General features: G+C 34.4%; 2 protein-coding genes across 2 annotated transcripts in view; one reads left to right on the forward strand and one right to left on the reverse strand.

The window, feature by feature from the left end:
• Positions 1 to 85: 85 nt before the first annotated feature.
• Positions 86 to 14785, reverse strand: LOC133520646 (uncharacterized). Its single transcript, XM_061855196.1, has 5 exons — positions 13519 to 14785; positions 8794 to 8890; positions 7975 to 8088; positions 5511 to 5666; positions 86 to 659 (listed from the first exon to the last, which is right to left on the reverse strand). The coding sequence occupies exons 1-5, from the start codon at positions 14448 to 14450 to the stop codon at positions 606 to 608; spliced, it is 1353 nt and encodes a 450-aa protein (XP_061711180.1). The 5' UTR covers positions 14451 to 14785; the 3' UTR covers positions 86 to 605.
• A 6288-nt stretch (positions 14786 to 21073) lies between these two features.
• The window catches only part of LOC133520653 (putative sodium-dependent multivitamin transporter), a 35715-nt gene continuing 31179 nt past the window's right edge, over positions 21074 to 25609 (forward strand). The window contains exon 1 of the mRNA XM_061855209.1: positions 21074 to 22407. The gene's annotated coding sequence lies outside the window, so the exon portion shown is untranslated. The remainder of the gene's footprint in view (positions 22408 to 25609) is intronic.

Raw genomic sequence — 25609 nt, forward strand, 5'->3', positions numbered from 1 at the left:
TATGTAGAGGGTCCACGTGCAAAGATGATATTATAGCAGATTCGCCACTTTGCTACTACGTATGTAACTATGAAAGCGGTATGACGTTTTATATGAGTTTTTTTTTAAATTAAATTCGTTGAATACGCAACAATAATTTTGATCTCGTTTTATGTCATTTTTTCGCTACATAAAATAAATACTGACCAAATAACGGGAGAGCGGTAGTATAACAGACATCAGTGCTTTATAAAAAAGCTATATTATTTTTATTAAGCTCAAAACTATCTTTATTAATAATAAAAAGGTACATATATTATTTGTTAGACTAAATTAATCGACTTTTTAATCTATATCCTATTGCTATTGGTGGCGATGGCTCACATTTCTCACAGAATAAAAAAAAGGACAAGTGCAAGTCAGACTCGCCCACCTAGGGTTGCGTACTTTTTAGTATTTGTTGTTATGCGGCAACAGTAATACATGATCACGGTTCATGACGGGCCGACAGCGGAGTCTTAGTAATAGGGTCCCGATTTACCCTATGGCTACGGAACCCTAACAATCTTGTCTTGAAGTGGCGTATCTGCTATGTATAGCCAAATACCAGCTAGTATTTAATCTGTCTACACCTCCTTCTGGCTCAAGACGGCGTAGTACGAGTAGGCGGCCTTCATTATCTGAAAATGAAAAACGTATTTTTATTTGAGTCACGTCTCGGGCAACTTGGGATCGGGGTTTAACATTACTGACATAACGCATAACTGAACATATTCAATTTGTCCTTCGGTTGGAATGCCTTCGATTTAGTACGTTATAAAATGAAACCTTTTTTTACAATAGGTTTTCGAGACTTAAATTTGGTTCAGACTGACGAAATATTATTTGATAAGTAATTAAAGTCGACCTAAATGTACATGCGGACTTAACCTAAGCTAAAATATGTAGATTGTGTTAATGAAACCTTTCATATCAAACACTTTAGGTAAGTAATCCGTACTTAAGTTAAGAGGAAAGGGGACGGCCGTTTCCCCATACACACGTAGTCCCCATTTTCCTCTCTGGATATTGACATTATGGAAAATATTTTTAAATAATTTGATGTAAATTGACAATATCTACGTTCGATTCTTTTCAATTTTTTGATTATTGTAAAAATTAGGAGCAAAACACACATAATACTATTTTTTAATTGCACCTAACTTTTATAATAATTAAAAAATCGAAAAAAGCCAAATGGCAAAAAACGGAACCCTTATAGATTCGTCATGTCCGATTTTCCGAAACTATAAGAGCTATACTGTTCAAACTTGGTAAGTAGATGTATTCTATGAACCGCATTAAGATTTTTACACAAAAATAGAAAAAAAAAACAATAAATTTTGGGGGTTCCCCATACTTAGAACTGAAACTCAAAAAATCTTTTTTCATCAAACCCTTACATGTGGATATCATTTTTTTCTAAACTTTGCGTGAAAGACACTTCCAAAGTGGTAAAATGTGTCCCCCCCCCCCCGTAACTTCTAAAATAACAGAATGAAAAATCTAAAAAAAATATATGATATACATTGCCATGCAAACTTCCACCGAAAATTGGTTTGAACGAGATCTAGTAAGTAGTTTTTTTTTAAAACGTAAAAATTAAAACAAATTTTTTTTTTTTTCAGCAAACCCATACGTGTGGGGTATCTACGAGTATGGATAGGTCTTCAAAAATAATATTTAGGTTTCTAATATCATTTTTTTCTATACTATATAGTTTGCGCGAGAGACACTTCCAAAGTTAAAAAAAGTGTCCCCCCCCCCCGTAACTTGTAAAATAACAGAATGAAAAATCTAAAAAATATATGATATACATTACCATGCAAATTTCCACCGAAAATTGGTTTGAACGAGATCTAATAAGTAGTTTTTTTTAATACGTCATAAAATAAAATAAAATAAATCATCAAGCCCATATGTGTGGGGTATCTATGGATAGGTCTTCAAAAATGATATTTAGGTTTCTAATATCATTTTTTTTTAAACTAAATAGTTTGCGCGAGAGACACTTCCAAAGTGAAAAAATGCGAGTCCCCCCCCCCTGTAACTTCTAAAATAACAGAATGAAAAATCTAAAAAATATATGATATACATTACCATGCAAACTTCCACCGAAAATTGGTTTGAACGAGATCTAGTAAGTAGTTTTTTTAATAAGTCATAAAATTAAAAAAAAAATCATCAAACTCATACGTGTGGGGTATCTATGGATAGGTATTCAAAAATGATATTTAGGTTTCTACTATAATTTTTTTCTAAACTGAATAGTATGCGCGAGAGACACTTCCAAAGTGAAAAAATGCGAGTCCCCCCCCCTGTAACTTCTAAAATAACAGAATGAAAAATCTAAATAAAATATACCATGCAAACTTCCACCGAAAATTGGTTTGCACGAGATCTAGTAAGTAGTTTTTTTAATACGCCATAAATGGTACGGAACCCTTCATGGGCGAGTCCGACTTGCACTTGGCCGCTTTTTTGTTTTTATGTATCTTAAAGCGAGGTCTACTGCCCACAGAGCCAATAGTATAATTAAGTTTTGCGTAAAAATTTAAGAACCCGCCTTTCTTCATCAGTCAAAAAGAAAAAGCAGTGCACGTTTATAAGAACTCCTTTGCGTCCCGTTAGTAGCTGGTACTATACCGACATCTGTGTCGCATTTTAATTTTTGAGCAGGCCGTTTGTTCATTTCTCCCGCGGCACTCAGCTTTGCAAGAGATGAAAACTGTGACCTATATCAGAGCTGACTTTCAACTACTATGAAACCTGGGTAAAAGCAATGCATTTAAACAATAAAATGTTAATGCTCTAAAGAGGTCGTAAAACTTTAGTTATTGGATATTTGGGACTTTTATTAAATCAATAGATAAGATTGATCTAAAAAGCATGGAATCCGCCTAAAACCAAAATACTTAAACGAAATATCTTTGTATTAAACACTTTAACACATTCGCTATCACCGTTATCGTAGCGCTACGCACGTAGCCGATCCCAGCGTTTTCCCGCTTTGTAGAGGAAAGCGACTACGAACAGAGAACCCGCCGAGCGAGTTCCCGGTACTCAATGTGTTTTCTTGGTAAGCTATTTGCAAACGCACACTGGTTGAACTTATAGACTTTCAGTTTATCCAGATTTCATTTAACCAGGTTTCACCACAGTCATACCTGTCTATTTTCTTTCTTCCATAATAGGTTGCTTTGAGCTACTGCCAAGGCAATTAACCGGTTTGGAATCGGCGACGTCTTACGATATACGGTGAAGTTTTTATTACTTACTGGAAAGCAATGGAATAGTGCGATTTTATTTGAGGTAGTTAGTTTCATAATGATGTATTATCTTTCGCGTCGAATGATGGTCGGGATGGTCCCCATTTTATGTTTACATGGAGTAGCTGTCAAGTAAAATGTTTGTAGACATTTTTTGAAAGTTTAGCTGCTAAACGTTCAAAAAATGTCTACAAACATTTTTTTACAGTAAATAAATGCTACACTTTAGCACATTGATTTATTTAGAAATATAAAAAAAAAACATATTTTTTTTCATTAAGCCCAGCCAAAAGAGAATTGAAGAAGCTGTCATGGAGACCATTATTCAATGCGAAAGGTATAAGGAAATGGTATACAAATTAATCACCAGAATCTGAAGTATTGCGAATAGAGATAAAATTAATAGTTGGTTTTGTCATAGATATTAAGCAAAATATAGCGAGGTAGAGGGAAGCCTGGACGAAGCAAAGAGTATAGTAACTTCAATGTACATTTATTTGTATACGATTATTTTAATAATACATTTTATTTGTATGAAAGTGGTCGTAAATATAAAATATCAATATTAAGTCAGAAAATAAAATAGTGCTATTTCTATCCCTCCTATAGATGTATAAATAGCTTTTTCTTCCTAGCGTTGTTCCAGTATTTTGCCGCGGCTCATGGGAGCCTGGGGTCCGCTTGGCAACTAATCCCAAGAATAGGCGTGTAGGCACTAGTTTTTACGAAAGCGACTGCTATCAGACCTTCCAACCCAGAGGGTAAACTAAGCCTTATTGGGATTTGTACGGTTTCCTCACGATGTTTTCCTTCACCGAAAAGTGACTGGTAGGTAAATATCAAATGACATTTCGTACATAAGAACCAAAAAACGTAGTAGTGCAAGCCGGGGTTTGAATCCGCGACCTCCGGATTGCAAGTCGCACGCTCTTACCGCTAGGCCATCAGCGCTATTATCCGAGGCATAAATAGCCCTTTCATAAATAGGAGGTGTAAAAACCGGACAAGTGCCAGTCGGACTCGCTCGCCGAGGGTTACATACTTTTTAGTATTTGTTGTTATATCGGCAACAGTACATCATCTGTGAACAATTCAACTGTCTAACTATCACGGTTCATGAGACCTGGTGACAAGTGGAGTCTTAGTAATAGGGTCTTGTTTTACCCGGTACGGAACCCTAAAAATGGTGTTTAAATCTTTATTTAGCCAAGCCCAGAACATTACTTCATCCGTACATAAATATACAACCATATAAAATTGCTACGGAGTGTATGCGAACCAAATAATGGATCAGGTCAACTTACACATAAAAGTATATCGTTGTATTGGTATCGGGATTCATAATGGAAGTCGGTCAATCATTTGTATCGAGCTACCAATAGTGCACCTCTATTGATAAATGAGAAAGAGATCGCTTCGTCATATGAAATGGGAGCACGTAATATTGTATGGTGAAAAGTAAGCAGGGTATACATATAGTAATAGGTATCATCAGCCATAAAAGTGCATGGCGACTTTATCAATGAATTGATTCATAATTTCTCCATGCAATTTCGCAGCTCACTGTACCTTAAGACTTGAAATTAGGAAATACGAATAATGACCGGAGCCGTCATGGTGCTCAAAAATATCTGAAAAGTTTAGATATTTGTGTGCACCTTGGCTGCCACGATAAACTTCATTGATGGTGTCTATTATATGATAAATATGTTAAAATACAAAAATGTGTGGCAGCATTTTGGCAGCGGTGAGCTTATGGACACTACATTAATGTTTAAAGTACACTCCGCAGCAATGAAAACGGGTCGTATTGTATAATTTCCTAATACCCGGTGACAGATAGCCGGACTGATTTGTGATTCACGGAGTCATGTATTGGCTTCCATCACAGCTTCCATCAGAGATATTGGAGCGATCAAGGTGCTCAAAATATCTGATAATGTTACACTATACTTTAAGGTCTTAATAATAGAAGTTAGTTCAGAACCTTGGCAGCTCGGATACTACCCTGGATCGCCTGTACCACACACCGCAAAATACTTACCTACTGCCATAAAGCACCGGCAGTCCATAGTGTCCATATACCTAAGCGAAGCCGCCGGTAGATAGCTGGTGAGGCCGTTGTGCTCACATCATTGCCATGAGGAGATACCGAGTATACCGATGTACCAGAGGTGTCATGCGTCCCCATTTTGACTGCATCCTGCTTCTTCGACTACTTACTGCCAAGAAGCACCGGTTGTCCATGTAAGCGAAGCCGGCGGCTGATAGCCGGAGAGGCCGTTGTGCTCGCATCATTGCCATGAGGAGATACCGACGTACACGAGGCGACATACGCTCCCATTTCGACTGCATAACAGCATCCGAAACGCGCTCGGCCTGGAATAAACTCATTGTTATTACTACCTATTATATAAATTATTACTTTGCGCTGCCCTAGAATGCAAAGCCGAATGAGTGTTCAATCAAAATATATATATAATAATAAAAGTTTGCACACGTGGCTATAAATAAAATATTTAGTCTCAGAGAAAAATATAGTAGAAATGAACTTTGCTTTTGTACGCTCGTTCCCGAAATAACACATTCTGTGTCATCGGAAGCTGAAAATAAAGGAATAATGACCCAATAATTATCGCTACACCTTGAAGAAATTTCCCCCAATAAACGTATTTTATTACACTTTTAAATGTAAATTTGTTTTGATATTAATTTTCCGCCGCTGACTTCACGTATTTATTTGAGACTACGACTGCGGTAAACTCTTGGTAAGCCTACTGGTGTACTCGTAGTGGTGTATTTCACATGCCTCGCTAAAGACAGCATTTGTGCGATTGACTGGCGGCCACCCGGGATACTCATTGATATTGGCGGATGGCGGCTTGAACCGGGATTAACGTCAGTATGTCAAAAGTGAACACTGAATATTCAAACGTGGACGCGAATAAACAATGCTAGAAACACTTATGATACATAGTAAAACTACAAAACCTAACTGCACAAGTGTAGTTAGGTTTGTAGTTTTACTATTATAATAAGGGTTATCTTACTAGGTGTCTACATCAAGCTCGGCCGAATTTCACCTTCCCATACAAACGAATGTTTGTTCTTATTTTAAAACTACGTGTTGGATTGTAATGAAACTTTGCACATATAATGACATGAGGTACCTAGCGTACCTGAAATATTCATTATACAAAGATTTAAAAAACTGTAAAAGGTATACGTTGTTGAACCGATGTGATATTTTTAATTAAGTATTTGAAATATAAATTACCAAGCGAATACTTGTAATAAGATGCATTATTTAATTTAACGATCTGTAGCCGCCATTGATTGCGACTAACGGAATGTTGCACAAAGTAGCTGCTGAACTAGAACCATTAATTTCAGTATGTCGTGGAGGGGGTACGTATTAGATTAAATTTCGGCAAAGTTCGTCGTATCTAGGTTAGGTAGGACTTCGGAAGCGCAATCTGATTTTAAATATATTGTTTTTGATATTCAACCCATTGCATCGCTTGCGCTCTCATGTGTGAGTGAAGTATTGAGTACAGTAGACCAGTAGACTATCGTTACTATAGATACGTAGCGAAAATAGACCTGATGATACTGTTTATGATTAATGATTATGATTGTGCTCTTAGGGGTAACTATTTTATTTTTATTAGCACGTTTTAATAACTTGTCTAAGATTCCTCAATTATTTTGATTCCTCAATTAACGTGGTCAAAGTAGGTAAATGTATTTTGAAAATTTGAAGAATTACGCGCATATTTAAATGAAATGGATAGACCGACACCAAATTTCGTTTTGCAACGACACAAAAACTATAGACTATCAACAACAAAAATATTTTCATGAAACTGTCGCACACGAATTAAATTCGCATGTAATTTGGAACACTCGGTTATTTTGTGATTTATGATGTTGACGAAACAGGCTATCCGAATTCCGATATTGGATTGGTATGAAATGGAGCTGTAACTACATATTCTCGTTTTATCTCTTTTAATTAAAAGTTCTGTGATGCCAATTTATTGTGCACTCCCACTGATGAAGCTTTTGACAGCTAAGACCAAGTGCATACTACGATAATATTAATTTATAGCTATTAACGAAATAGCTTAAGATTAAGATATTTTACCGATATTTCTTTTTAAATGAGTGATGTCTGGCTGATACCGATATCGTGTACCTAAATGTCATCTAAAACATGTAAATCTCACTAAACAAATAATTCGTGGGTCACGGGAGAAAGCGCGAACCATAAGTGTGGATTGTGGTCCTTTACCTGCACAATTCTCGTGAACTCTGCTCTTGTTCTCTATTTTTTAAATGGTTTTTACTCCCGAGTCAAAGAGTGCATCCATCCAAATTCTAAACGATTGTTTTTGTTTTGTATTGGCGCTGAGTTTGATGTGCTTTTGTCTTCATAATAACATTTAGTATCGATAGTTATATACAAATTGTCATGGACGGTTGTACTCGTAATCAGCAATATCGGATAAACCGCAATCGCATCGGACGTTGCCTACCATCTAGCAAACCCAAATTTTCGGATCTTTTTTTATTTTGACACATTTCCCTACTAAAGACTTATGCTACGACCCCTTATTTGGAACCACCATGATTCGGGCCATTCGGGGCTTAAGCAGGTAACTACAACATTTATAAAAGGACAAACCTGAAGCGTAAGCTCGTTCGCCGTGAAGCATTGTATGGCAAGTTGTATGATCATTGCCATGAAGAACGCCAGGGATGTCACGAGACGAATTGACTTGAAACTCGATGCATCTTGCTAAAACCAATGATTTCGGTGTAATTGATTATTGAAGCATTGAAGTTAAAAAAATTAAATTGCCGCCTATCCATCTTTTACATTTATGAAGAGAGTTCCGTTTTAAGTAGATACTGAGAGACAATACACTGTCTAAACTATTGAAGTAAGGATATTAAAATTTAAAACATTTTTAAGCATATAATTAAAAATATTAAAATGTTCCTCCACAATCTTTCCTTAAACGGGTTTCTTTTGGTTTAACCCCAAGAGCTGAAAATGGGGCTGAAAGTTTTTATCAACTTCTAAATAGACAAAATTGCGAGCGAAGTCTAGTTTAATAATATATTTTTTTCCTACTCTACCGTAAGAGCGTTTCCACATTGTCCGACACGATATTGGATATCGGATAAAAATGTTATAAATTTGTATATACATTTAATATATGTTTTTCTATATTTATTTAATTAAGTATATAAGAAATAATGATTGACAAATAAATCTTAATGCAAAAAAGGTGGACTTGATGCCAATTAGCATTATTTAGCAGTTGTTTTTCTCATAGGCACCATCCGACATCCTACATCCGATACTGCGGAAGCGAATGTAATAGGACTCTACATCGTATATCGGGTTGGCCAATGTGAAAACGCTCTAAGTAATAAAACTTGTTAATGCATCAGACAGCGATACAATATTTCCAGATTTGGAATGAAGTTGTTTTACCGAAACTTGCACCATTACGACGCAAATGGCCGCCATGCTGGAGAGCAGCTGAGTCATGAAGCCGTAGGAGTAAGTCACTCGGAATTTTTCCACGCAGCTGGAAACAAATTATGTGTTTATCTTTTGATCGGTCAATAATATACCTATAACCTAAGACAACCCATTTTATTTAAAACTATTTATCGATTTGAGGGTTGAATTATACATAATATATAAATATTATTATACTCTGTTGTTAATTTCGGGTGCGAAGAAAATAAACAGAAATACCTGCATTAAGTTGTGCGGTTATTTTATCATATACTTACGTAAAATTGTGCTCTTTAATTACCTACATATATATGGCCAAACAAAAGTATAAGTGTATGGCGTATATAATTGTAGTACTTAACTCTGCCGGTATTTAAGTAAGCTTAGAATTTATTATAATTGTTCAGTCACTATATATACATATATAAAACTCAGATGCTATGTAGCAAAGAAAAAAACTGTTTAAAATCTAGCACTCTTATAGGTATTTAATTAAGGAAACCGTAGGTCTCGCTTTAAAATGCAATAGTTAATAATACCGCATATTGTAAACGACCGTTTGTTTCTTAATAAAAGAAAAAAAAAAATTGTTAATAATATTATATACCACATATTAAATATACAGGCAGGAGGAATATCTAATAAAGCCTGTATCTATGAAGGTCTTGACATGTTTTCATTGTTAGCTAAACTTACATTTCTGAGAACACTTCCTAAAGAAATTTAGCAACTTCAGAATCTTCTCCTTGGTACAATTCTAACAGCGGGGATTACGTGGGCTATAACTCGCGAATGCGAGGCGGCGCGCCGCGGAGCGGCGGCGGCCCAACGGCATTCGGAGATTGCCCACGTAGGACACTTCCATAGGTATCAAAGAATTGAATTCATCCGCGCCGCGCCGCTTCGCGTTCGCGAGTTATTCGCTCAGTTAAGACACTGCCTTAGGCCGCGTCGCATTCGCGAGTCATCGCCCACGTAAGCCGCGCTGTAAGAAGCTGAACTAGTACAGAGAAATAAGAATAAACCTCAAGCAGCCTTATCGCTATAATTATAACAATAAGGGACTTATTAGTACATATTTTCAATAGGTACTGAATTGCCTAGGTAACACTCAACCTCTAACTATTTGGTTGTACAAAACAGAGAAAGAAGCATAAGTATAAATCAAGGTACAGTCGGCAAATGCCATTCCATAAAATGACATGTCTTTGAGAACGAAAGAATATAATAATGGGTTCGACACTTTCGACAGTCATAGGTTAGCCTTAGAATGATATTCAAGTGGATGTAGTGATTTAGCCATTTTTTGCCAATACCTATAACGGTTATACTTTGCGAACTTTAGAAATAAAAATAAAATATCAGCCCAAATCGCAAAGGCAAGCAGAAAGATTTTAGGAACTTCATTTCGATGTTCTCCAAAGTTATATAAAGAACCGTATTATGTTGATATAGGCGTAAAAAAAGCTTGAGTGACAATATTAGGGCGGTAATCCTGAGATATTGCATTGCAGGTCGTCACATAGAGACTCCCTCTTTGCTTTCATATCGATACGGAGCCGCCTATTGACAATTGTACCAAAATAATGCGGGATGCTTTATTAGAAACATTTCCTAGAGTATATTTATTTATATGCCTTATTTCTTTTAGGTCTACCCATCGAACATGTACCTACCAACTCTTTTTAGGGTTCCGTAGTCAACTAGGAACCCTTATAGTTTCGCCATGTCCGTCTGTCTGTCTATCTGTCTGTCCGAGATTTTGCTCCATGGTCGTTAGTGCTAAAAAACTGAAATTTGGCATGGATATATAAATCAATAAAGCCGACAAAGTCGTAGAATAAAATCTAAAAAAAAATATTTTGTTTAAGGTACCTCCCCTACACGTAAAGTGGGAGGTGATTTTTTTTTTTGCTTCGACCCTACAGTGTGGGATATCGTTTGAAAGGTCTTTCAAACTAATAGGGGTATTCAACAAACATTTTTTTGATAAAGTGAATATATTCGGAGATAATCGCTCCGAAAGAAAAAAAAATGTGTCTCTCTAACTTTTGAACCATACGTCAAAAAAATATGAAATAATCGTGGAAGTAGAGCTTAAGAAAGGCATTAAATGAAAACTATAGCGGACATGATCAGTTAAGCTGTTTTTGAGTTATCGCAAAAAGTTTCCCCTTCTTAGTAAAAAGACGTACAGCTCATCCACAGTTCATCCCTTGGTTAATAATCTACTATACTTTAAGCTCCAGTTTAGCTTATTGTGACGGAAGAGTAACTACGGAACTCTACTCTGAGCATGGCCCGATATGCTCTTGGCCGATTTATTGTATACTGTTATTTATAATAAGTGGATATTTTCTAGTAGTGTAAAATAATATAGTGTACATAATTGGTGATTCTTGTAAATCTAAACATACGCATACGTACGCTCACCATATCATAATTAAATTAATGTTAATTTCTCATGTAAGTGAATTGTAAATATTCTTATGAGAAAATAAATTTCTTTAAACCGAGGTCCAATATCTGCTAATGGATTGTTTCCATACTTGTTCTTTTACCGAAAAAACCTAGCTCAAAATAAATATAGAATAGTATTAGAACAAACTAAATTATTTAAAAAAAAATATTTTAATGTGTTTTTTATTTCAAGTAGAAAGTACTATATATATTATAAACTGAAATAAATATCATATACTAAGAATAAAAAGCGGCCAAGTGCGAGTCGGACTCGCCCATGAAGGGTTCCGTACCATTCTCGACGTATTAAAAAAAACTACTTACTAGATCTCGTTCAAACCAATTTTCGGTGGAAGTTTGCATGGTAATGTGTATCATATATTTTTTTTAGATTTTTCATTCTGTTATTTTAGAAGTTACAGGGGGGGGGGGGCACACACATTTTTTCACTTTGGAAGTGTCTCTCGCGCAAGCTATTCAGTTTAAAAAAAAAAGATATTAGGAACCTAAATATCATTTTTGAAGATCTATCCATAGATAACCCACACGTATGGGTTGGATGAAAAAAAAATTTTTCTTTAAATTTTATGACGTATTAAAAAAAAACTACTTACTAGATCTCGTTCAAACCAATTTTCGGTGGAAGTTTGCATGGTAATCTATATCATATATTTTTTTTAGATTTTTTATTCTGTTATTTTAGAAGTTACAGGGGGGGGGGACACAATTTTTTTCACTTTGGAAGTGTCTCTCGCGCAAACTATTCAGTTTAGAAAAAAATGATATTAGGAACCTAAATATCATTTTTGAAGACCTATCCATAGATACACCACATGATGAAAAAAATTTTTTTTTTAAATTTTATGACGTATTAAAAAAAACTACTTACTAGATCTCGTTCAAACCAATTTTCGGTGGAAGTTTGCATGGCAATGTATATCATATATTTTTTTAGATTTTTCATTCTGTTATTTTAGAAGTTACGGGGGGGGGGGGGGGGGGGGACACACATTTTACCACTTTGGAAGTGTCTCTCGCGCAAACTATTCAGTTTAGAAAAAAATGATATTAGAAACCTCAATATCATTTTTAAAGACCTATCCATATACCCTTCACGTATGGGTTTGATGAAAAAATATTTTTTGAGTTTCAGTTCTAAGTATGGGGAACCCCAAAAATGTATTGTTTTTTTTTCTATTTTTGTGTAATAATCCTAATGCGGTTCATAGAATACATCTACTTACCAAGTTTGAACAGTATAGCTCTTATAGTTTCGGAAAAAAGTGGCGGTGACATAATCGGACAGACAGACGGACATGACGAATCTATAAGGGTTCCGTTTTTTGCCATTTGGCTACGGAACCCTAAAAAGTGATCAAGGCCTCCAGTGCCCCAGGCTGGAATCGAACCAGCGTCCTCTGCTATCGCGGCAGGTGTCTGAGCCACTCGGCCACCGGGGTCACGGCAGCATTGGTCGAATTTTTCCAAGTATATGCATCTCGTACTGGAGGCTTACGGCGCCCCCTAGCTTACTGGAGGCCTTGGTAATTTTTTCTTAGTATATGACATTTATTTCAGTTTATAATATAGAATAGTGTTTGATTAGTAAAAATTTTACTCTTCTTTCTATTTTCATACATATTAAAGTGTTAGCGCTGATCCCGTTTGCAGTCTGTGCATTGCCTCGCTTTGTCACAGGTCAAGAGTAGGCAACTCGGTTCTAAATACCTAAATGTATGTCAGTCAACTGCTAAATACATGCAATGCCATTCAATCCCCTTTGTAGCCGGCTATTTATTCCAAGTTCCCGAAGTTTGGCTCCCTTACTGGCATCGCCTGCCTCCAGTTAATTCACAGTGCTCTTTATGGCAATTTAACGCAGTCGGTTGGCCCAACCGATGTTTGCTTGCCAAAAAGTTTCGAGCGGCTACCTAGTACATACGCCTCTACAATCTAGCAACGAAATACAATTAAGACAACATTGAAAAGAAATGGTAATACTATATTTTTAACCTACGTTAAGATGTACTAACTCCAATAATGTATAAGTCTGTAAGTAACGGACAATCTATGGGAAAACTAACCTGAAATAAATATTTTATCTTAATTTAGTAGTCTACAGAGAAATCTATTTCATCAACATATTTTTTAATATTTGGCAGTAAGTGAAAAATAGGTTCCGATCAAATATTATGATATTTATTTATGTTAAAATATACTGTAAGTAGTACAAACCTAATCAACAATTGATGTTGACGAAGACAACTCTTTACCGATTTTTCTATAGCAGATTCAATTTGAATTTCAGTATAAAATGATTTAACTTTAGCTTCTATCTCATCCAGACGGTGTTTAAGAATGTAAATATTCCTATTAATTAATTCATCCTGCGTATCAATATCAAGCGGCATGTCTGAGATTAGTTGCGATAGAGCGCGGTCATATGCAGTCATGAATGCCTCTTGTAGTATTGAGAACTGAGAGCTCATGTGAAGAATGAGTGACCCGATAAAAGTGTCTATAGTCATCACGATGTGTCCCGTCCACAGCAAACCCACTGTCTCCAGAACGAACGTCGCGATATATGACTCATCCGATTGATATGTCCATGGTATGTAGATAGGTTGAGGGAGCGTCCGTGGCGGCTTTAAGGCAGTATCGTTTAAAAGAGCTACTTCTCTCTTCCATCTTAAATCCATAATAGTGCCGTAGACGTTCGTATTGCCAATAGTAATCCATCCGAAAAAAACAAAGGATGCCGTCATTATCCTTGTAGTTCTGATTGTTCTGCGGTTTTTATCAACATTTTGATAGTAATCGTAAACGTCGATTTCAATGGTGCGTACGATCTCCTGGATAGCACGGTTTTTGAAAAAGAAGAGATACAGCTTGATGCAAGTGAGGTCGTGGGTGATGACGAATGAGAGACTGAACATGAATCGGTCGATGTCCTTTTCGCCAACGAATGGATCGATGGTTTCGAGACCGACGAAACCCGCCACCCAAACGACTTGAGTGAGAATAGAATAGTACAGGTACCAGCTCGGGAAGTTCCTGAAATCACCTTCGTCCGGGTGATGCCACCAGCCTAGCCCCAAGAACCTTAGGAGGCCGTAGTGCACACCAAAATACCGGCTAGGGCGATCAGAGCTTACTATATTGGTCATTTTTATTATACCTACTACCAATTTTAATCAGCCAATCTACCCGCTAGTTTGGCCATCACTTGAACAACGCTAACATATTCTGATTTAATCAAGTTTCATAGGCTTCCTTTATAGCTTCAGCGCAGCCGATATTTCATTCGAATAGATGTGCAATATAAGCGAGAGCGGAAATAATTAAAGTAAAAAAGTACAGGTACACACATGGCAAATGTAGGTACATAATTGAGTATGAATTAAAAATCTCAGATATTTCAAAAATGTATTATGATGCGTGTAAATAAATATGTACGTTTACACAACTCTCTTATAACATCGACCGAAAATTTAGAAAATTAGGAAATCTTAATTAATATTTGCATCATGTATTTATATGTGTTGCCATGTACATTTATTCTGAGGTTGGTTGTGCAATAAAGAGGATTTGTATTTGCCTATACCTTATTGCCTGTGTTTATTGATTACCGTTTTCCGTAAAACAAACAAAATTACACATTAATACATATAGTGTATTCACGACTCAACTATTTCGTTCGTAGTGTCATTTGTTAGAATATAGAGAGAAATAACAAAAATAAAAATAGCAGCGATGAGTAAATTTTCTGCCATATAAAAACCACAGCAAAACAATTAATAAGTTGGCGCTCGACGTCAAAACAAATAAAGCGCTCGCTCTTGTGACAGAAACCATTATCTAACATGTCTTAGTAATCTAAGTTAATATTAAGAAGTTAATTTAGAAAATTATTAGTTGTATCCCGACAACGTAATTGCGATAATAAGTGGGCTGCGATTGACGCCGAAAGGTGTTATTTACATTTACTTCAAAATTAACATAGTATAATACCTCACCTTCTCACAGTTAAAAGTACTTCATTTTCATATTAATACAATTAAGTGTAGTTTATAAAGCGAAATACATTTGTTTTATGTTACGAGGACATCCATTTTTTGTAGTTTTTAGGCAGGTACTGTTAAACAACCAAGTCTAGATCAATATTTGTATTGTCATCATTAATTTTGTATGTGTAAACTTTTGTGGGAGGGGATTACTTGTATAGTCAACATTGTTTTTTTTTTATATACAGGTAGACCGTAATAAATAACTGATGTAGGTACAGTTATTTTGTACTAGCTGTTGCCCGCGACTTCGTGCGCGTGGATTTGTATGTCGGTAGTTGTATATAACTACAAAATCGGTAGAATATATTCTACATGAGCATAGGACATTATATAACAAAAATAGCAGGAGGGACAGTTAATCATTTGTTAATACTTATACAACGCATGAGATTTGTCTCTCAAAATCCCAACCCACGAAGTTTCAAGTGCCAACTGAAAAAAAATGTTCTCGATATTTAACCCTTCTCAACCCCCCTTAGAAGGTTGTTTAACCCCTTTTAAACCCGCTTTGCGAAGAATTTTCAAAAACGTTGATATGTATTGATTTATCTTTTTAATTTAGGTTTTGGTGGTTTTTTTTTGACGATCTTAATATGTATTCTTGTTAATTAACATACTTTAACAATTTATATAATGTAATGCTATTATGAAAATAAATCTAATCTAATCTGTCCGTTTCAAGTTCCTAACTAAACAAAATCCATTCGCAATACAAAAACACTGAAATTACTTTCCTTATTTTCTAATATTATGTTATTCTACTAAGCTTCAAGTCACTCAAAAGGTATTTAATTCCTGATTTAAACTTTCAATCCTCTCTTAGGGTTAACCGTAGCCGATCAAAATTTCAAAACGCTGATTTGCTATTCTTGTTTTCTTTTTTTATATTTTTCTAAAACGTTCTAAGTCACTGTTAAAAAAGAAATACCGCAACAAACTTTTAACCCCTTTTAACTTGCTTAGGGTATGAATTTCCCTAACCGCTGAGATCACTTTTCTTGTTTTTTATAGGTATTATTGTGTTGCTTACGACATTTCAAGTACTATTTATTTAAAAAAAAGTTCGATCCTGATGCAAACTTTTAACCCATTTTAACTCCCTTAGGGAAAATAAGGAATTACATAATATCTGAAAACGCTGAAATCGTTTTTCTTGTTTTCTATTATTGTCTTGTTACGACATTTCAACTACCCTATTTAAAGAAATGGTCGTCACAGATGTAAACTTTCAATCCTTTTTTCACCAACTTAGGGGATGAATATTCAAAAATGGCTAGGCTTCAATCGGTCCGAATAGGCAATGCCTGTACAATGAAAATATGTGTTTAAAAAGAGGCATCTTCGATATGATTTTCTCCGTTAAAACATTTTACCAATCGTGTAGCGGCAACTACAGGAATGAATAACCAGTTCACCAAACAATACTTTCATGAGTTTTGTAGTTTCTAAGATAAATCAAGATACCTCACGCCAAAATTTACAGTGCATTGTCTTAAAGGAAAATTTGGACCACATAGAAACTTCTATCCCCTTTTGAATTATCTTAGGGGTTGAATTTTCAAGAAAGTTGAAACCACTTTTTTTGTTATGTTATATTAAGCCTTTCTAAGAAGCTTCAAAGTATTTGTAATGGATTTAAACTCTTAGGGGATGTATTTTAAATACAATGAAATATCGATAATCCGGCACTTCAATGGGCCGGTACACCCAGTAATCCAGCACTAAAATAGGGGTGCAAGTAATCATTCTATGTCCAAATTTACTGTGTGCGCTTACATTATCACTCTTGAATATATTTGTAAATGCCTAAAGTCCAGATAACAGTAAAATTTTGAATTTCTATATTAGTATAGTGTCTTGCTTGGACATGCTAAAAACACATAATTATAGTACACAGATTTGCTCTAACTTCAGGTAATCTGGATTTTCCAGTAATCCGGTTCTCTTGTGTCAGCATTATTGCAGGATTTATGAGATTGTACTGTACGCTAAAATTATTTTTCTTGTATTCTAATAATGTCTCTTATTACAAAGTTGCAAGCCCCGCACTGAAAGAAAAGTATATCTCCATACAAAATTTCATCCCATTTTCAACACATTGAGGGGTTGAATTTCTCAAAACCGCTTTTTATTTCTTGTACACATTATAAATGTAACCTGATGTGCAAATTTCAACTTTCAAGCTTTTGTAGTTTCGGCTCTACCTAAATAGTAAAATGGTAAAATATTTAGTTAATTTGGATGAAATGTTTATATTCATTAAAATTATTTCAAATTCTATTTGAAATTTATGTCACAACCTCAAGTTTTTATTATTATATATTTAAATGCTACTTTTACAAATCCATGGTCAAATTGACTAGAAAAGAACTCACACAAAAAAATCCCAAGATTACATGTAACAAAATGTATTATATACCGAGAGTACCTAAGAGTATCATATTTAAAAAAATCTGTTATTGATATTATAAAGATTGTTATAAATATTGTTATTGTTATTTTATTTCAACCACTTTAGGTAGCTTTCTGTTTTGTTCTTATTTCATCTGCAATTAAAATTATAAACTTCAAATTAACTGCAATAAAGTCAGTTATTTTGTGTCTTAATGAAACCCTGAATTAAACGAAACGAGGGTGAGTATGACTCTACAAATAGAGTCGTGTCCTCAATTAGAGTCATATCTTTTTTAGCCGTTTAGTGTAATTTATTATTGCAGTCGACTATACAAGAAGATGAACACTAAGCTTGACTACTCTTAACCGACCCTAAAACGAAGATATCATCGCTTAGGCAATTATTTCAGACGTTAACTCCCGAATATCCGAAAGCGTACCACACATAAAAACTGTAAGTGACATTGAAAACACAGTTTGAAACAGTGGAAGAAGTTTTTGAATGTCAGTTATAGATATGCGTGGTAGCGGTCCGTTAAGGCCCATCCAGACAGGAATTATTTTTCGCCAATCTGATTAAATCTGACGACCTTTGACGACTATAACTTTGACTTTGATGACCTGTCTGGCCTAGTGGGTAGTGACCCTGCCTATGAAGCTGATGGTCCCGGGTTAAAATCCTGGCAAGGGCATTTATTCGTGTGATGAACACGGATATTTGTTCTCGAGTTACGGATGTTTTTCTATGTATTTAAGTATTTATTGAGCTTACTGTAGGACTTAGTCAATTTGTGTAATAATGATTTATTATATTTATTTATTTATATTTAAATCAGGTGGTGTGGACCTGCGTAGACGCCAATTAGGTTCGCCGATTCATCTTTATTCGATTGTGAGATTATGAGTGACAAAATGGAGGTGCGGACGCAATTTATGACGCAAGTATGCGCGTTTGGGGCATTATTTTTAATTTAGAGCGTTTGAATGTCACCATAAATCTAAAATTGGTGATTAAATTGTGTACGAATGGACGCTAGATCAGATTAACGCCAATTTCTTTTCTGATCAAATCGGTCGTTGTGATCATCCTGTCTGGACTGGCCTTTACTGCTTTACTCAACTCAAAGTACTGAGTACTTCAGTAAAAGTATTTTATTCATGCAAACTGTAGAGAGAGACAAACGGGCTTCAAGCCGTGACCTCATTTAACACGGCGAAGGTAAAATACGTGGAATACATAACTGCAGAATCTGAGATGAGTTCCTCTGATGATGTTTTCGGGGTTTTGGGTAGGTTTAATTTTCGGTGATATTTTAATCGTGGGCGGTGGAATGTATCACGATATTGAATAGCATTAGCAATAATAGTAATAGCAATTACTCAATGAGAAGTGTATATAAATGTGTGTGTTGAGTGTATAAAAATATTAAGTACCCAAATATTTTTACCCTGAAATGTTTAGTTCGATTGTTGATAAAATATTATTTGATATTTTTTTCGACGGGTAAAAGTAAGGACACTAAGCACGACGAATTTCGTGCATTGACCCGCATGTTCCTAAGATCGGGACAGCGATATAATTGTACGCTTTGGCGTTGAAACTCGCGAAACGTCTGGGTGACGTAATTGGTGACTGAAGAGCTGGCGGTTTCCTCGCGATTATTGCGGTACAACGAGGAAATGTCGCCAGCATCCTTGGTACAATGCCTCAAGGGCCTATTCTAGATTTAACCTAGTAGTAATCCTCTGTATTTATCCATAAATATCAAATAAAATGTTGATGATTAGTTATACGCGTACATAGAGATAGACAGGCGGGTCAATAAACGAAATTCTTCGTGCTTATTAGCGTCCTTACTAAACTCTAACAATAAAGAAGAAATAAACTACTGTTAACAAAATCGCATATGGATAAAATGCGGAAAAAAGTGAATGGGCCTAAAATTTTTTTTTCACGTCAGCAGCTCGAACAAGGGTAATTTGATGCTTAAAAACAGTGAGCAAAATCGCATTTTATCGCACTAAAAAATATATGATATACATTACCATGGAAACTCTCACCGAAAATTGGTTTGAACGAGATCTAGTGAGTAGTTTTTTTTAATACGTCATAAAATTAAAAAAAAAAATTTTTTCATCAAACCCATACGTGTGGGGTATCTACGGATAGGTCTTCAAAAATGATATTGAGGTTTCTAATATCATTTTTTTCTAAACTGAATAGTTTGCGCGAGAGACACTTCCAAAGTGGTAAAATGTGTGTCCAAAGTGGTAAAATGTTGAACAAGATCTAGTAAGTAGATTTTTTTTTAATACGTCATAAATGGTACGGAACCCTTCATGCGCGAGTCCGACTCGCACTTGGCCGCTTTTTTTTAACCACTCGCTACGCTAGTGGTCATGTGTGACGTCAATAAACAGATTCAACAGTTCCATGTTAAAAGAATGAGAGAGATGCAAGGATTGTAACGTCAGAAGATCCTTTACCTGCACACGTACATAGTACATACCTACCTAGTAAAAAGTATTTTTTTAAAATAGAAAATAGTGGACAAAAGCTATTTAAAAAAAAATACGAAATTATTTTCTTAAAAAGGTATTTAAATACAAAATAAGCATTTTGTACTTTTTGCATTTTAAAAGAAGTCACATCTTTACCTCTATTATTTACAAAAGACCTGTCCAACGACTAGTCACACTACATATACCATTACACAGGTTTAACAAGAAATGCATCCACACTGTACGGGAGGTAGTTATAGGTACACACGTATGATTGTATATGATGTACCCTATCTTTATAAATTATTATATTACTATTTTACATTGCATATGGATGGTATATGGAAGTGCACTAGCGCTACCTAGCGAGTAGCAATAGAAGCAAGATCTTTTATAATAATAACTTACACGCTAAGCCCCATGACTGAAGTTAGTACCTTTGCTTGTTTACGTATAGATGGCGCTGTATTATACCTAATCCATGATTCATGATTAGGATAGAATATTTAGTTATAATTACTTCGGTTTTCATTAAAAATGACATTGTGATCAAAGGACAAGATTTCATTAATCAATTGGTTGGTGTGACCATTGTTTTGTAAACTTGACGAAGGCGGTAATATGCGTGCGCATACATTTTCAGCGTACAGCGCTTTAGTTTTAGGTTTGTAATAAGATAACCACTTTTTTATTTTTTTATGGAGGTAATAACGGAATGTTTAGCTATTTCTCCTTAGGATTACATGCTCTATCGATCCTGATAGGAGAAAAAAACGTTATATTATGTTTATATTTATTTTAACTACTTATCTTTCATTCTGTTACCGTCATGCAAATTCCATGAAAAATTATAACGGAACGGAAAAAACTAGAGACTTTTTTCTCCCCTATGAATAAAAAAAAGCTCGTGATTTTGAGCACGAATAACATAAACCTGTAAAAAAGAGGCGTGGACAATTTTTCCTTAAGGATTTTTGAAATTACAAAACGTAGATAGTTTTATTCAGGCAAATTTACGTTCCAATGATATATTTTAAAAAGTGATGACGTTTCCGAACCGTTCTGTAAATAAAAACAAGAAATTAAAATCTCAATTAGTCTTAAATAAAAAAAAAACATTCCAGCTCAAGAGCCATAACAGTTCTAAGAGCCCTCGCAAATTTGATTACTATTTATATATGTACCATACATTAACTGTAGCGCGCTGTGGCGCGAAATGTAAATGTCAAGTTTAAGCTTCCATCAATGTAGCCCACAAGATGGCAGAACCTACAATGCATAAGAAGAGTGAAAAAGGTCCGTGAACTGTAGAGGTCAGCACATGCTTTGGCGTGAAATGTCAATATACAATTTATGTTTCCGATTCAGGGCATTACGTATTCGAAAGCAATCTTTAAGTAGTAATAATGCTTCTTTTACTTTTTATTATTATTTGCATAGAGCGCGTATAAAAATGCCATCAAAACAGTTAACAAAAAACGTAGCTAATTTTTGTCACCGTTTCTTTCTCTGTGCTTGTGCTCTGATGGCTACTTTAAATGCAAAAGTAAATGTAAAAGTAGGGAAAAGGTTGACAAGAACCCCTAGTGTAAATTTATTCGATAGCGTGACGTGACGTACGCGATTGCGTTAAGTCTCATTTTGTATGGGATTTAGAAACAGCGCGCCAAGAGGGACGTTTTGGAAACTCAAAATCCCATACAAAATAAGACTTAACGCAAACGCGTACGTCACGTTTTGCTATCGAATAAATTTACACTAGGGGTACAGATGTTGTTTTCTTATAATAAAATTTGAACAGTGTAACGTAAAGCGCTTAAACCGCTTAAAGGAGCAAACGTGTTGACAGATATCGTACGATATCGCCCAAAACATAACCTATAAACTTCAGCCAGTGAACGAAAGCAATGCTGCCATCATCTAAAACCCTGTATTACAGTGACATTACACCAGACTTACTGGTGCTAATCAGACGTGATATAGCATTACACAATAATTGTTAAATAATACGCGATGTAATGTTAATATTTTTAGGTTAAGTTTATGTGATCGTGAAAATAAATGTACGTCGACAAATAATTTAAAGAACAGTGATATTGTGCTTTAAAATATTAACAAGGAAAAATAGTTATTTCGAATTCGACGACCTCCAGTCAGACTTGTAAGTATAATCAAGGCTAAATAATGCTATTTCAATGGTGTTATAAAATTATGACTTAAAAATGTAATTTAATTTTAAAAGTGTATTGCATAATATTGTTATATTAAATAATTATTAAATGTTTTAACAATTTTTTTTGTAACAAAATTATTTGGTAAGTTTTTGCAACTTACAATTAATTTACTTACTGAATAAAAAAATAAAACGATGTTACTTATATTTTTTTATACATATTTTTGTAATGCAAAGATTCCTTTAACGTGGTATAGTTTAATAACTCATTTAATCGCTACACTCATATTTTTTGCAATGAGGCAATTTTTTAAACGTTACACCAAGCCAGTATTTCCAAATATTATAATTATGTAACATAAATTTGAACAAATATTAAATAAAAGTTTATGATAAGAATGTGCTTCTGCGTATCCTTTAGTTTTACTATAGTTAACCTAAATACTTTATCCTTAACTTTCTTCTTCATGTTTTGATAGAATATCTAATTTGGAAGCAATAAAAGATGTATATTATTTCAATATGTCAATTTTTTTTTTTATGAAATATAATTATATTTCCACAATTTTGTGTAATGTTTATAAAAATGTACTTGCAGTTGAGTTAGATGCATAATACTCTAGCAATTATTAGGTAATATACCTACACTAGCTACGAGCATGTAGATGTGTGTTTTCCCTAGACGAAATTCGAACGTTGCAAAACATTTATATCGGGCGCACTATTGCAATTTGTAGGTTGTGCTAGAAGACTAGCGAATAATAAAAGTATCATTCAGCATAAAATTAATATGAAACAGCAAACTACACAAAAAATGACGTATTTACCTCCCGTTCCCCGTTAGACTATCATCAGACACTCACGTGGCGAAGACATTGAACTTGACAAAAAACTTTGCTTTGCGATTTGAATTTTATAGAATGGTTTTGGTATTAAGTAGTTTATGTAACCAAATTTTATTAATTAGGAAGGCACTATAGGTCTACCGTCTAGTGACTGAAGTTGATGGTAATAAGCAGGCATCAGAGTTTTTATCGCACGGTTAGACTAATAGCGAGCTACGGAGTCGACAGTAGCAATAAAATTCAACTCATATTCATATTCATACTCATTAATTTATTTATTTAGTGATTTTAATTTTACAAGGACAAAAATGTTTGTAAACTATCCTGTAATTTTGTCTTTCAGGACATAAACATTACACATAAGAATAATGACCATTTTTTTTTGTATTGATTAATTTATATTAATATTATTTTTACCTCTTTTAATATACATTTTTTTACGAAATTTCATAATTTAATCAATACAAAAAATGGTAAATATTCTTATTTGTAATATTTATATATTCAAAGACAAAATTAAATGTTAGTATAAAACGCGTCAAAGTTCTAGTTCTTGATTATAAAATTAAAATCACTTATTAAATGGATGAATGAGTATGAGTATGAATATGATTTGAATTTTATTGCTAATGTCGACTCCATATTAGTCTTACCGTGGGATAAAAACTCCGTTGCCTGGTAATAAGAATTAGTTAAGAACGCTCTATCGAAAATTATTTCGAAATTTACCCCCTAAAGTTGTAAAATTGAGGAATGAAAGTTTGTCAGATATAATTTGGTGTGTGAACTGAAATTATAAGTGTAAGTAATGAGTAGAAAGGAGAGAAAGATTGCCAACTTTATGCATTTTTTAATTATCATGTTGGTGGTAAACAATCATACGGTCCGCCTGATGGTAAGCAGTCACCTTAGCCTATTGACGCCTGTAACTACATGCGATTATTAATTTATTATTAAAATGTTCAACCGATATTAATGCAAAACAAGGTAAGGTAAGAGAGAGTTGTTTGAATAATAGCAGATTCCCAGGTCGGCAAGTTAATGTTTTAATCATTTGAGATAAAGAATACCTAATTACATACTTTACTGTCTCTAGTGAATGGAGACACATTTAAAGTAATGTCTCTTTGTTTTACTTTTTCGACCATACCTATACCCCGTGTGGAGGTTTTTACCTACTCACCTTAGTTATTTTAGGAATATGAGTTTATGCTATTCAATTAAAAAATACTTATGATAGGAATATTATCGAATATAAAAAAACCTAAACAAACGACATTTGTCGTAAATTATTAAAAAATATATGCTTCATTATACAAAACAATATGAATATATATTTATTTTATCGAAGCAATCCTGATGTTTTTACTCAATATTATTTTTTAAGATTACAATTGGCTCAACAGTTACAATATACGAGTACGAACTTGAACTTTGATACCATATTGATTCATAGTATCTGTATTTTAACGTGCCAAAGATCTAATAATCTTATCATACTTCAAAAAAGATTTCCTTTAAGTTTTTGTTGACGGTGTGTATATTTATATCTAAACAGACGGGAAATTGCAGTAACAATAAATTAAAATTTAATCTAAAGTTCATGTTTAATTTGAAACCTTTCACACCTATTTACTAACATATATGTACAGTTAGCTATATAACACTATTATCTTAGCATCCCTGTCTATGAAAATGTGTGCAGCCGTACGTTTAAAACTTTATATTCAGCTAGTAGCAGGTATTTTCCCTTTCTAGCTTGTTTCTAATAAATGGATTTAGTAAAAAAAAAGTTTACCTACTTGGCATTTTAACTAAAATACCTACGTACTTTATTTATTTGACAGACTGTTTATTTTAGGTACCTAATCGTATCGGTAGTAGCCAACCGCGTCTGTTAGTTTATATACAGATGTAGTGAATAATCCTTTACCATCGTATTTTCAAGGAAACGAACGTGTTATGCTATTTAAGTCAGTCTCAGTATAAAAAGTACTGAGGTTGACCGAAGTAGGATAACAAATACGAATGTTTCCAAGAAAATACGATGGCAAAGGATTGTTCACTACATCTGTAAATGATTGAACCAAATTGCTTCTTATCACATGGTTGATTATTGCAATTGATAATTGACCACTATCAATAGTGTTGACCTGAAGCTTGGTTGTGAGTGGCGACAATAAGTTCCTTCTTTATTTTTAATTTATCCTCTATCTAGTTTAATTATAGAAGATTGTGTCAATCATTGCCATAAAATGTCTAAGATGTGCTAGCATATCTATGTCTATGCCGTTATTAATACGGATGGTTCAAGTTCAATACGCTTTAAGACCTGTCCTAGTTTT

Source organism: Cydia pomonella, chromosome 8 (assembly GCF_033807575.1).
Source record: "Cydia pomonella isolate Wapato2018A chromosome 8, ilCydPomo1, whole genome shotgun sequence".
NCBI lineage: Eukaryota > Metazoa > Arthropoda > Insecta > Lepidoptera > Tortricidae > Cydia > Cydia pomonella.

What these genes read in the sequence shown, in the direction of transcription:
- LOC133520646 (XM_061855196.1), bottom strand. Translation starts at nt 14,450, where the DNA reads ATGACCAATATAGTAAGCTCTGATCGCCCTAGCCGGTATTTTGGTGTG. An exon ending in CAACATCAATTGTTGATTAG is followed by an intron (nt 8,891 to 13,518) that starts GTTTGTACTACT and finishes ATTTGTTTCCAG; the next exon opens with CTGCGTGGAAAAATTCCGAG. An exon ending in TCGTAATGGTGCAAGTTTCG is followed by an intron (nt 8,089 to 8,793) that starts GTAAAACAACTT and finishes CATTGGTTTTAG; the next exon opens with CAAGATGCATCGAGTTTCAA.